We start from the raw sequence: 12,715 nt of genomic DNA on the forward strand, positions 1-12,715 counted from the left end.
GGAATTCCTGTTACTTCGTGACAGACATTGAGTAGAGAATCCAGGTAGAGCTGCAAGATAAACGTCTAGGTTTGGATCCTTTCCACTTATTATCCAGTATGGGTCCTTGGATAAGTCATAAATCTATAAGTTTCAGATTCCTCATATAAAAGGAGGACATTCCCCGTTATGTGTCTCAGGTTTTGGTGGGCTTTAAATGGATGAAGATATGCAAAACATTCTGGCAACTGTTGAAATTTCAATGCAATTAATACTAGTATCTGTAGCTTGTATACATGTAAGTATAATCACTGTGCTATGCAATGGATTTCGAAAATCCATTCCTCCTGTCTAACTGAAGCTTTGAACCCTTTAATCACCATCTCTTCATTCCCTCTGCACCCTAGTTAACCACTTGTTCTTCACTTCCAGGAGTTGGGGGGTTTAGATTCCACGTATAAGAGAGATCGCATGCCTACTCTTTTCAGAGCTGTCCCATGTCGTTGGTACTATTACATTGACAACAGGCTGGGGAACTCACATGTAAGGTACTATTACATTTTTTCTCATCCTAATCTTTGCAGCAAGACTATGTTATTATTTATTTTACTATAAAATAGCTAAGATAGATGATGAGGTTTCTGTTGTTCTGGAAAACTGAAGGTCACTGACTTAAATGACATGTCCAAGGTCCAGAGCTATGGAGTTGGTCATATAAGTATGAGAAATTGAAAGTATGATTATTTTTATTCTGATTATTGCAGAAAAACTGTTAGGTATATATATTTTATTTATTTCTAAAACTGTTAGGGATATATATTAAATAGATAATTAGATAATAAAGTATTAGATAATTCATGAAAATAGTAGTTGCAGTATTTTTCACTATAATAAAATCATATTTATCTAGAATCTGACAGTTTATCCATGTTGTAGCTGAGGGGGTTTCTTTGTTCTGTTTTTGTTTTTTGCTGTGTGTGCTTTAAATGGAGCTTACAGATCATGAAGACGTTAGCTATTATTAGAACAGACAGAGATCTGGTTTCCTGATCAGGTCAATGACCAGCATAGCTTCTGTCCTTTCTGCAGAGTGGCATGGGGCTTAGGAGGACAGGCATCGGAGCCACCCTATAGGACTCAAGGCCTGATGTTGCCATGGGTTCCCCGAGTGGCCAGTGGCAAGTCACCTGGCCATCTAGGCTCGATCTGCTGGTCAGGAAAGTGGGGACCATAACAGTGACTAATATTCGGGTGTTTGATGGTTGGTTACAGCAGATACAGGGTGCTACACGGTGTTTGCTCAATAAGCATTAACTAATAACATTTCTCCATTATGAAAATTCCTGCTCAAAGTGAATGACCTTTAGGCAAGATCAGTCACTAAAGACATGTTTCGGGTCCCTTGTGCTGGTTCCAGTCCTTGGTATCAGACGTAGCCGATTTTAGCAGGAAACCATGGAGTAAGGGGTGTTAGGAAGCTCACAGAACCAGAAGGAAAGGTGGAACTAAGCTGGGCTTCTAGAAACTTCACTGGAACTGACCTGGACAGGGAGTTCCTGTGGCCCCAACAGAACAATTCTGCAGCTGAGTAGACAGCGGCTGCTGCACCGTGGAAAGGATGCTGTGAGTCCCCCAGCCTGTTGTCAAAGGGCCCTTCCAAGTCACACCAGCAGGAGCTCTTGGCAGCAGGTGAGGACGGGGCAGTCTCCCTGTACCCTCGTGGACACACACAGGTGTGCACACACATGCACAACACAACCACAGTGTGGAGAGCTTCTGCATGTGGCACTCCGTGGATTGTGTTCAGACATTAATGACAAATCTCCCTTTCCTTAACAAGACAGTCAGATGTGAAGGTTCTCAGCAAAGATCAAAGCAAAATAACTTTTCGTGGAAATTATTAGTTGCAAGGTAATTCAGTTGGCTTGACCGCTCTCCTCTCAGCGCATCCTTGCTAGTTGAGGTTTCACTATGTTGGGGGAAAAATAATTTCAACAAGATTGAAAGTAAGCTGTTTTTAGAAAGTTGTCTGGACACGTCTTCACGGAGCTTGCAATATGTGATTCTTCCTTCCGTTTGGCACCTGAGAGAAGAGAATTGATTCTGCTTGTCTCTGGTTTTTTATCATTGCTGTGGAGTGTCGTGTTGGCAGAGACAGCTCATTTGCAGACGAACTCCTGTTAACCAAGCTGTCTTGCAGAGTGATTGTCCTTCTGCATGTTAATTTTAAGCAAATTGGTGCATAGGTCACAACGTGTGAGGTGTCATTAATAGTAAATTTGCTATCAGTCAACCACCAGGAAACAAACAAACAAACAAAAAAAGTATTTAGAACTGAAAGGCGACTTAGCACTTCGTAAGCATTTCTGTTCTGTTTGTTTTATGCCGTAAGGAATATTGAAGCCTTTGGTTTGGAATCTTCACTCAATAACAGTGTATAAGAACTTCATTCTAGCTAGGCATGGTGACACACCTATAATCCCAGCTGTCCTGGAGGCTGAGGCAAGAGGGTCGTAAGTTCAAGGCCAACCTCAGCAACCTGAGACCCCCCTCTCGAAATTAAAAACAGAACACCTGGAGGTGTAGATCCTGGGTGCAGTCACCGTCCCGGGGGGCCTCTGTCCTGGAATCCCAACACCGCCCCAGCTCTCCCTTTCCTCGGCTGTGTCGGAGGCGGGCTGCACTCCCCACACTCCCCGCTCCCATCTCCACCCCAGCCACGGGGAAGAGCATCACCCCTTCCACTCTGCCACTTCCCTCACCACCACCTCCTTACTAGTCCCCAAGCAAAGCGACCTCTAGATGATAAGGAAACGTCTGCCCACTGAGGCTCAGAGCTGGTCCTCGGGGCTCCCAAGTGACGTCATGCCTTATGGCCCCCTGTCCTCATAGCCTCGTGAGTCCATGCTCATTCAGCCGATGTTCCACCGTGGACACTGGCTTTATGTAATGGCAAGCTGTGGAGGCCGACAACTTAGGACTTCTTTCCTCTGCCACCTGCCCAAGGGCTGCTCCCTGATTTACTCCATGAGCCTGGACCAGCGCCGAGCCCCCAGAGCCCAGGTCCTGCCCAGGTCCACCCATGCACTCCATCCCGGCCTCACAGAGCATCCACAGGTGATCAGCAGAATGAAAACGCAGAAGGCCGGGACAGGAAATATGCCACTGTGCTTTTGACGTTTGTATGGGAAAGAAGTTTCCCACATGAAGGCAAAAGAAGTCTCAAAGCAGAAACAAATGATACGACCACATGCCACTGACTGCACCCCAGAAAGATCACAAAGCAGTGAAGGACGGGGACTGAGGTGGAGGCTCCGCGGTGGTGTGCTTGTCTAGCACGTGCCAGCCCTGGTTTCCAGCCTCAGCACCACATATCAATGAATAAATTAAATAAAGGTACTGTGTCCAATTACAACTAAAAAATAATTTCTTTAAAAAAAAAAGCAAGGGACAAACTGGGAAAAGATTTTTCTGGATTGTCACTTACAGAGGATTGATGTTCTTAATATCCAGAGGGCTCAGAGAAATGTGTGTGGAAACGTCCAGGGCCGGGGGACAGTGAGCAAAGGCTCCACACGTGACCCCAGGAGAGGAAGACTCAAGTTTCAGTTACTAACATGCAGACCCTGTGCTCCCTCCCCTGTTATCAAAGAGCCAGAGCCACAGCTCAGGGGAAGTGGGCAAGCCCGTCCACGGCTTCCTATCAGGGCGTAGATTTTGAAGGTTACTAATCCTAGAACTATTTCTGTGGGATGTCCAAAGCAAACCATGAGGCCAGAAGGATGATAAACATTACTGTTTACATAGATGGGCACTGTATTCCACTAAGAGCATGGAATCCAGTAAAAATGAAATTGAGTTTCTGAAAATTAACTTTTGGACAAAAGCATTAACTTTGTCCAATTTGAATAATGGACTCTGCCCCTAAAAAGGCTTTTGAGTTCCAATCCTGGCCATACCTCGGTCCTGCTCTGTGAGTGAGCCTCAACCCCTGCCCTCCACAGGTGTGATAAGTGCCACCTGGGAAGTGTCCCAGGAGCCGGCTGGCTGCTGTGGCCGATGGCCCTGGATCATGCAGACCACTCAATCTGTGGACCTGCGATCCTGAGAGGAAGCGTCCCCTGGCTCCTCTCCCTGGGCTCCTCTCCCTGCATAACGGGCTCAGTTTCATTGTCTGAGATTCATCTAAGGAAGGGACGTGAAGCAGTGCAGGCCTGACAGCCCCACAGCCACCGACTCTGTGCCCTCGGCCAGGCCCAGGGGCTGCCCCCGCACCTCTCCTACCCCTGGGCTCAGGCACCCGGACAACAGCAGGCCCTCAGCCCGGTCCACAGTCTGGGAAACCTGTACAGTATAGAAGCTTTACATTTACATTTCACAACTCAATGAACTGTTAAAAGAAGTTGTCCAGTTTTCACTCACAAGAATATTTTCTTTTAAGCTGTATGAATTGTGGCTCTATCCGTGTCACTAAAAACAAAAACAGAGTGTTCCTACCACGTTTTTACACAGCAATATGATATGTGAATATTGTGAAATCTGATTTGATGAAAAGACGGTGTAAAATGAAAATGTTTAAGTGTAAACCTATTTAATTGTTCTGTCTAGCTTGTCCTGATTGGTGGTTCAGTTTACAAACTACTAGTCATTTGGCAGGAAAAAAAAATGTTTGTCCTAGAGTGCTGTGGTGCTTTGCTCCACCAAAAGATCGGCGTTTGCTTGGGTCAAGCATTCTTCCTTCAAATCAGAAAACCTCAAATAAGGGTATTATTTTTGTAATGACTTCAATTTGCTGGTCCACTGAAGTTGGGAAACAACATACAAATTCTATCCAGCTAGCTGTGGTGTGGAACACAGGGATATTTTTTAGAAAGTAAAATAGTTTTAAGAGATAAAGGTCAGTCATTGGAAAGTGAAAAACTCATCTCCTAGAGGGATTAGTTTTGTTGGTTTTTTTCCCCTTACTTGCTAATACTATATTTGGTTTTATCTTCTGCTTTTGAAATGCCCTTTATATGCTTATAGTAGAATTTTAAATTGTTGAGAAAAATCTATTTGCATGAACTAAAAGTAATACAGATGTCATGGAGGGTGAATTATCACAAATAAAGAGAGGGTAGAAGTAGGTGTGTAGGAAACGCACCTGCTAGGCTGAGTCTTAAAGTATGACACACAGAGCAGACACTGTGATCTGGGCTGGCATCTAACAGGCTGGGAGATTTGCACTGTGTGTCCAAGTCACAGCAAGTCAGACACTGACCCTCACGTTTGCTGTGTGGTAAGGACAGGTATCCGTCGGGGGTCTGAGGCCGTGCAACCTTTATGCAGATGTAATTCATGCCATCAAACGCATCTTCAGGTCTGAGGATTAGCACACAGGAAGAGGGAGAGCCACACCACAGCTTCAATGTTTCCATCCTCAGGGTTTAAAGCCTCAGAGTATCATAGTCCTTGTGCTGCTGTAACCGAATATTTGAGGCTAATTTACAGGAAGAGAGATGTATTCCTCAGAGCTCTGGAGATAACTACGGCGCAGGAACTCTCTCTGTAAGGTTTCATCCCCTCAGGGAGGGAGTGGCCCTCAAGGCCTCCTTACCTCTTAGTAGAGGGATTTCTGCTTTTGTTTTAAGAGACAGGGTCTTGTAATGTTGCGCAGCTGGCCTTGCACTCCTGAGCTGAAGGGATCCTCCTGCCTCAGCCTCCCGAGAGCTGAGGTGTGCACCCTACACCTGGTCACCTCTCAAAGCTCTCACCTCTTAAGAATATCACATTGGCAACATCCAAATTTTGGAGGAGACACATTCAAACCATAGTCAGCAGACAAGCCCCAAGGAAATTTATGCAGAAATCCCAGTGGACACAGCCCAAGTGTCTCCAGACCTCACGGGTATTCTGTGCCTCACAGAAACCCTCGACTTATTAAAAAAAAAAAAAAAAAAGGTGCAAGGTTGTGGGGCTGGGGCCATAGCTCAGTGGAAGAGTGCTCATCTCGCACGTGTGAGGCCCTAGGTTCGATCCTCAGCACCACATAAAAATAAATAAAGATATTTTTTTAAAAAGAAACATGATATCCTTTAAAAAAAAAAAGGTGCAAGGTTGGCTTTCCAAGTAGTGACAATTTGGTGACTTATGTGCTCAGCCTGTAGCTTTCCTTCCTGTGCCAGCCTGGTCAGCGTTACCAGGGGTGCCCTTTATTTCTGCCTGTCCAACTTCCCACAAATGCAACCCCCCAAATTCCAAGACATGTGGACCAACATCCAAATTAACACTGTTTCATTTTAAACTCTGATCACGCCTGTCCCTTAGCGATAGCTCGCTGTGTGCCCCACGTGGAATCCCACCTCTGTGACCATGCGTGTCCCTTGGCGAGAGCTCGCTGCGTTCCCTGAGCAGGCCAAGCCCTCTGGGCAAGGCGGTGCCCCCATCTTTATCTTCTTGTGCCAAGTGCCCAGCACAGTGTCTGGCTCTCAGCAAGGTCTCAGCCATTCTGATGAGTGAATGAATAATGAGATGGACATTGGGAGCTGGAGAGAGGGGTGAGAATAAGAAAATGATACAAATATAGGACCAGGGCCGGGGTGGAAATTTGGAGTTCTCATCAAGGGTCCTAAGAATCTCGTCACATAGACCCTGGAAGTTGTCACCCTTGATTATACCCACAGATTTCTTCTTTCTCCTTCTCCTCCTCCCTCTCCTCCTCCCCCCTCCTCTTCCTTCTTTTTTCTACAGCTGAGGACGGAACCCCAACTCTGTGCACTGTGGACCAGTGTTCCACCACTGAGCTACACCCCAGCCCTTTTTATTTATTGAGACAGGGTCTCACTAAATTGCCAAGTCTTGCCTCCAACTTGCAATCCTCCTGCCCCAGCCTCTCTAATAGCTGGAATTACAGGCATGTGCCACCATACCCAGCACTATACCCAGGGATTTTATCATTTTCGAATAATGACTGCAATGTTACATGAAATATTGTTTTCAAAAGGCAGAAACTTTAAAGTGTGACAGGATCTTGGTCTGGAAAGATCTAATGAATACTTAGCATCTGGCAAGCACTAGAGTGCATAAGGACCTCAGATTTGTATAACTGAATGAAAGGAATTTATAATAAAATGTGTCTTAGTTTGGGCCACTATAACAAAATACCTTAGCCTGGGTGATTTATAAACAAAAGAAATGTATTTCTCACTGTTCTGGGGGCTGGAAGGGGAGCTCAGGGTGCAGCAGGGTTGGGCTCTGGTGAAGGTGCTTTTCCGGGTTACAGACTGATCTTCTCATTTACCCACATGTGGCAGGAAGGGGACTGATCCTGCCATGAGAGCTCCACCCTCACCGAAAGCAAAATGAAAGAGAAAGAAAAAGAAACAGAGACAGACCCCATGGGTCAGCCATGCTTAGTTCCTCAGTGGAGGGCAAGTTTTCAAGAGAGAAAATGGCAGCTGGTGACAGTAGGGTCTGAGTTCCGGAGGGTTTAGTGAGACTGAATCTCAGCAGAATGTGTGGGTGGGGCAGTCGGGGGATAGTTGTGAAAGTCCAGAGCCCTTGTTCTCCTCTTCTCCCTGGGGGTTCACTCACGACCTGATCACTTCCCCACACACCCTCTCCTGACACCCTCACATCAGGGGTTGGACACAAACACTAAGTCCGTAACATATAAATATACATTGACCATCAAACAAGAAAAGAGCAGCCTCTTGCAAGCCGTTAAACCCTCCAAACACCACTAGGTAGTGGTGTTGCAAGTAATCCAGTTGAGTATTTCAAATATCACATCTGTGACTGCGTTCCCTCCGCTCTGTCAACTGGCCCTGGAGTTCTCTTGCACGTGGCTTGGTGGCAGCTGGCAAAGCTGTCATGCCTGCATGCCTGGAGTGGGTGCCTGCAGGCTTCAGCCAGGGGTGGCTATGCGGGGGCATTGTGCCCAGGGGTGTGGACAGCTGCGTGGCTTGAGGAACTGCCTGGGTTACAGGCACCGTTAGGGTCACTGGCCAGAACTTGATGGACGAGGAACCCTTGGCCAGTGGGAACTGCGGCTGCTCTCTGCCTCTCCAAGTTCCCAGAACATTTTGTGGGCGCATCCTAACAGGTTTGTTGTTATTGTTTATTCTGGCTTTCCAGAAGACAGTGAGAATTTTATTTTATCATAGTAAAGGCTCCTTTAAAAAACTCTGTTGGCGCTCATAGTCTGCTTTGGCATGACCTCCAGATTCCCAAGCTTGGGCATTCAGAAGAGGGTGTACCTAGCACCAATGGCAGCTTTGGGGCCTGGGAGCTTTACCTTGGCCTGATATTGTGCTGCCCGGAAGAGGGCAGATCCCTGAGAACCCCGGTGCCTCTCAACGATGCAGGCAGATGGCGTGGCGAACTCAAGTGGCAGGTTGAAGTCAGTGACACTGGTTCATTTTTCCTGAAGAGACTGTAGTCATAAAATAACTGCTCGAGATGTTGTGTTCTTCTCGCCTGTGATGGAGGAAGGCCCTGCAAGAGGGCAGGTTTCTGAAATAGAGAAATCACGTGGATGCCAGCCCGGAGGCAGTGGGCGTGGACCCGGCACCACCTGCAGGTCACTGGTGCTTTGCAGGTCTTTGGGTTTTCAGTGACAATACCTACACACTCAGAGGGCACAGCATCTCTGTATTTTTCATACATATAGCATTTTAGGGCTGCTCGAGACATTAAAAAACACCCTCTTTCAGCAGTAGTCGACAATAAGCCAAATACCTTTTGCGTTTCCATTGGTATTGAGTGCCAGGAGCCGGCAGATGGCAGGTCGCACGCTTTCACAAAAGGAGCCAGGCGCCACTCATGCTGCACACAGGAAGCAGTGAACGTTGGAGGGTTTCTGTCAGAAAGAACTCTGATGAAGGACAGTGTTGGTTCCACGCCTGTCTCCACATGAGCTCTGCTAACAGTCACAAAGTAGCTTCGGGAAATGGAGGGAAGGCAAAGGAGGATTCTCCGGAACCTCCAGGGCCTGGGTCTGGCGCTGTCTGGGCGCACGTGGGGCCCGGCTGAGCGGTGTGCGCGGTGTGGTGACTTCTCTCTCTCCCTTCCCCAGTTTGTGGCGCACCCCAACTGCCAGCAGCAGCTCCTGACCATCTGGTACGAGAACCTCTCGGGCCTGCGGGAGCAGACGGTGGCTGTCAAGTGCCTGGTGGTGCTGGTTGTGGCCGTGGGCCTCCCGCTGCTCGCCATCGGCTACTGGATCGCCCCCTGCAGCCGGGTACTGGCCCCGCACCCTCCTGTGTTGGTGCAGTGTGACCCTCTAGATGAGGAGAGAAGGGAGCTTCACGCTCAGGGCTTCCCCTGGGTGTTAGTTCCCTCGCGAGCACAGATCTGTGCCACATCTGCAGGCACAAGGCGCTCAGGCTCAGGAGTTAAGATCTCGTGGTAGACAGACAGGAGAGAAAGCCCAGCGCATTCAGGCCCACTCTGTTGACAGCTTCAGAAGCAGAGCGTTGACCGTGCTGGGACCAGAAGGGACAGCCCCACTGTGAGAACCAAGCAGTAGGTCATCGGAGCTGGCCGGAGCCCGCGGGAGCCATCTGAGGCTGGGTCCCAAGCCCACTGAGGACGGGCTCTCAGCCTGGGACCTGAGTCGCTCCCCTAGCCCTCTGTTCCTCCAGGCACACGTGGGGTCTGTGACATCATCTGGTTTTGCTTAGGTCGTCTGTCCCCTACCCTTCCTCGCCTCTCGGCTTGCTCATGAGGAGCCCTGCAGAGGGGCCTGAGAGGTCCCTGAACGAGGCGGGAGCGGGATCCAGCCTGGCCGCGGAGTCCAGGGAGGCTGATAAGGCGCTGCTGGAGGGAGGGAAGGAGCTGCTCCCAGGCCGCTCAGTCCTGTTCCGTCTTCCAGAGCCTGGTTTTATTTATAATGGGGGCAGCGTCAGGCAGAACGAGTCTCGGCCACTTATAAATGGCCCTGGAAACCCGTGGGCACTCTGGCTAGACTCCCGGGCAGTCCTGCTCCAGGGCAGTGTGTGTGTGTTGGGGGGGATTCCTCATTCCTCTCACCTCACTGCTGGGCTGCCCAGGGCAGCCGAGGGCAGAAGGCTCGTCATTACGGACCTAGTTGGACTAAGTTCTTCTGTTCCATATTGTGGAAAACTACTTCCTGATTCTTCAGCTACATAAACACCAAACCCTGATACATGAGGACAGCACCAAGGGACGCCACCATCCTCCCCCGGGCGTTCCTCTCTGTGGGGGATGAACTGGAGCACTTACATGTCTCCTAGCAGCTCACCAGCTAGGACAGGACGTCAGGTTTGAAGTGGACATCTGGGGCCACTCCTCACAGGGTGGTAGTCTCTCCTGGGCAGAGGGGGTGGTGGGAGTTGAGTCATTCCTTGTGCCCCCGTTTATAGCTGCTGTGAACCACCCATCCAGGGCACAAAGGAGACAGCAAGCATACTCCACACCTGCCCCGTTACTCAGAGAAGTGCACAGCTTCCTCTTCCACCTTTAGGAGAAGCAGATGCTGTGGACAAGCTGCCCCGTGTGCCCTTTCCACGGCTGTGGACAGCAGTGTGACACGGCAGTTTACTCCTCTGTGTCCAGCGTAGAAGATGTGAATTCTGCCATGTGCCCTCCTGTGTCTCCAGCCCCTGCAATACTGGATGTTCTTGGTCATTTGTTGACATCAAACTGAGGCTCTGGACATTTGTTCAAAGTTCAGTCTTTGAAATGCAAACCTCAGTGCTTTTGAGGTCACAGACCGAGTTCCAGGCAGGAGCTGAGAGTGTGGACTGGACAACTCACTTGATAAATCTACCACATGCTCAGGAATGAGGACCGCGGAGGCCTTGGAGACAGGAGGAACTGTTTTTCATTTCCACTAGAACACGGGACTTTTAAGGACATTGTGTCCCAGGGGATTTTTCAGGAGTCACCTAAAAATAATTACAAACTGAACTTTAGAATAGCTTTGCACTATAGCATAATTTTCCAAACTCAGAGGATGACTTTTAATTAAGTTAACCTACTTGGAGGTTTCAATTATTGAGGTGGTAATGGATAAAATATTCATTTTGATTCTAATATTTTCTGCCTTTTCATATGATACAAGGTATAATGATTTTGAAGTATTTAGAAATGAGAACTCGAATTTACTTCTGCTGTAGTAACTATTTTTTTTTCAACCCCTCAGAGAGGTTTTTTTTTTTTTTTTTTTAGTATTTATTTTTTAGTTTTCGGCAGACACAACATCTTTGTTGGTATGTGGTGCTGAGGATCGAACCCGGGCCGCACACATGCCAGGCGAGCATGCTACCGCTTGAGCCATATCCCCAGCCCCCTCAGAGAGTTTTTAATGCCCTGAGTCTACAAACTTCTAGAATTTCAGTTACAAAGCATCAAAGAACCGCATAGGGCACATTCAAAGTTTCTTTCTGGCTGCAAGAACTTTGATTTCGCAAAGTCGTGAAGCAGGAACAAGAATCGAACTCGTCCTGGGAGCCCTGGAAGTTCATCTGCCAGCGTAGTTGCCCGAGGGAAACTAGACGTTGAGAAACAATGAATCCCGAGGCCTTATTAAATCACTTTTCAACCAAGAGTCTCCCTGTAAAGATTAGCTTTCACCATTATGGCTTTTCAGGAACAGAAGCAGGTCTTTAAAGGTGCTCCCATTTCCTTTATCTGTTGTCTGTATGTGAAGTGTTAAAAGTGGAAGGCACATTTTCTAAAGTGAAATTTCTCTGTCTCCCCGCTGCCCCGTCTTGCTCCAGCTGGGGCGGGTTCTGCGGAGCCCTTTCATGAAGTTTGTGGCACACGCGGCCTCCTTCATCATCTTCCTGGGCCTGCTGGTGTTCAACGCCTCCGACAGGTTTGAAGGCATCGCCACACTGCCCAACATCACGGTCACTGACTACCCCAAACAGATCTTCAGGGTGAAGACCACTCAGTTCACGTGGACAGAGATGCTGATCATGGTCTGGGTTCTAGGTAAGGCTTTGATTTCAAGTACCCTAACTTTTACCAAAAACTAGTTGTCTAAATGATTGTCAGTTTCTGCCAAAGCTGCTATGCCTTCCCTGGTAAAGACGTCACCAGAGTCAGGTGAGCTAAGTAGCAAGATAATTGAATAATTTGGTACATGCCTGTAAAAGTTATGCCTTAACTCAGAATAAGTTTTTATGATTAACTTGACCTGATTACAAATTTACCATGTTTCAGAAATCTAACTTCAATAATTGAACACAACTAAGTTAAGTTTTTAAATGTAACTCACTGTTGTGATCAATTGAAATGCTTATGAAATAAACTGAGGACTAAAGAACCTTTATGTTGCATTTGAGAGATTTTTAGGAGTTTCCATTTTCAGGATATCTGTTACTTTGCTTTGCAGTAACCCATTTTGAGTACCTGTGTTAAAGTGAAAATTTTAAAAAGTGCATGTTGGAACAGGTTTGTCCACTGATTACTGATCCAAATTTTTGTCTGTTTTCTCTCTTCCATCCTGTGTGTTTCTTGGTGTCTTCTCCTTCCCTGAGTTGATGGGCTTGTTGTCCCCTTCACTGGCCCCTGGTCTCGACCTGGGCCAAGTAATTATCTTATGAACTTTGTCTTGGTAAACTCTCCAGTTACTGTGCCCTCTCACAGGGCGACCTTGTGCCCTTCTCCCCTCGAGGCACTTTCTGCCTTCAGTTTCTTCCTAAGTGGCGCCTTTCTGGGGGGATTTGTCTTGTCCCTGGGATGCTCCTGGCCTCCCCAGCATGGGGCAGAGCAGGAGTGGGGAGGG

The 12,715-nt window shown here is 47.8% G+C and overlaps 1 protein-coding gene across 3 annotated transcripts in view; it reads left to right on the plus strand.

The window, feature by feature from the left end:
• TRPC3 (transient receptor potential cation channel subfamily C member 3) overlaps positions 1 to 12,715 on the plus strand; it is a 62,273-nt gene that overhangs the window by 29,150 nt on the left and 20,408 nt on the right. For all 3 annotated transcript variants that reach the window (XM_081303439.1, XM_081303440.1, XM_081303441.1), the window contains exons 4-5: positions 9,035 to 9,199; positions 11,703 to 11,919. In XM_081303439.1, coding sequence (XP_081159565.1) covers positions 9,035 to 9,199; positions 11,703 to 11,919 — 382 coding nt within the window. The remainder of the gene's footprint in view (positions 1 to 9,034; positions 9,200 to 11,702; positions 11,920 to 12,715) is intronic.

Source organism: Spermophilus citellus (genome assembly GCF_964194105.1).
Source record: "Spermophilus citellus genome assembly, chromosome: 8".
Taxonomy (NCBI): Eukaryota; Metazoa; Chordata; class Mammalia; order Rodentia; family Sciuridae; genus Spermophilus; species Spermophilus citellus.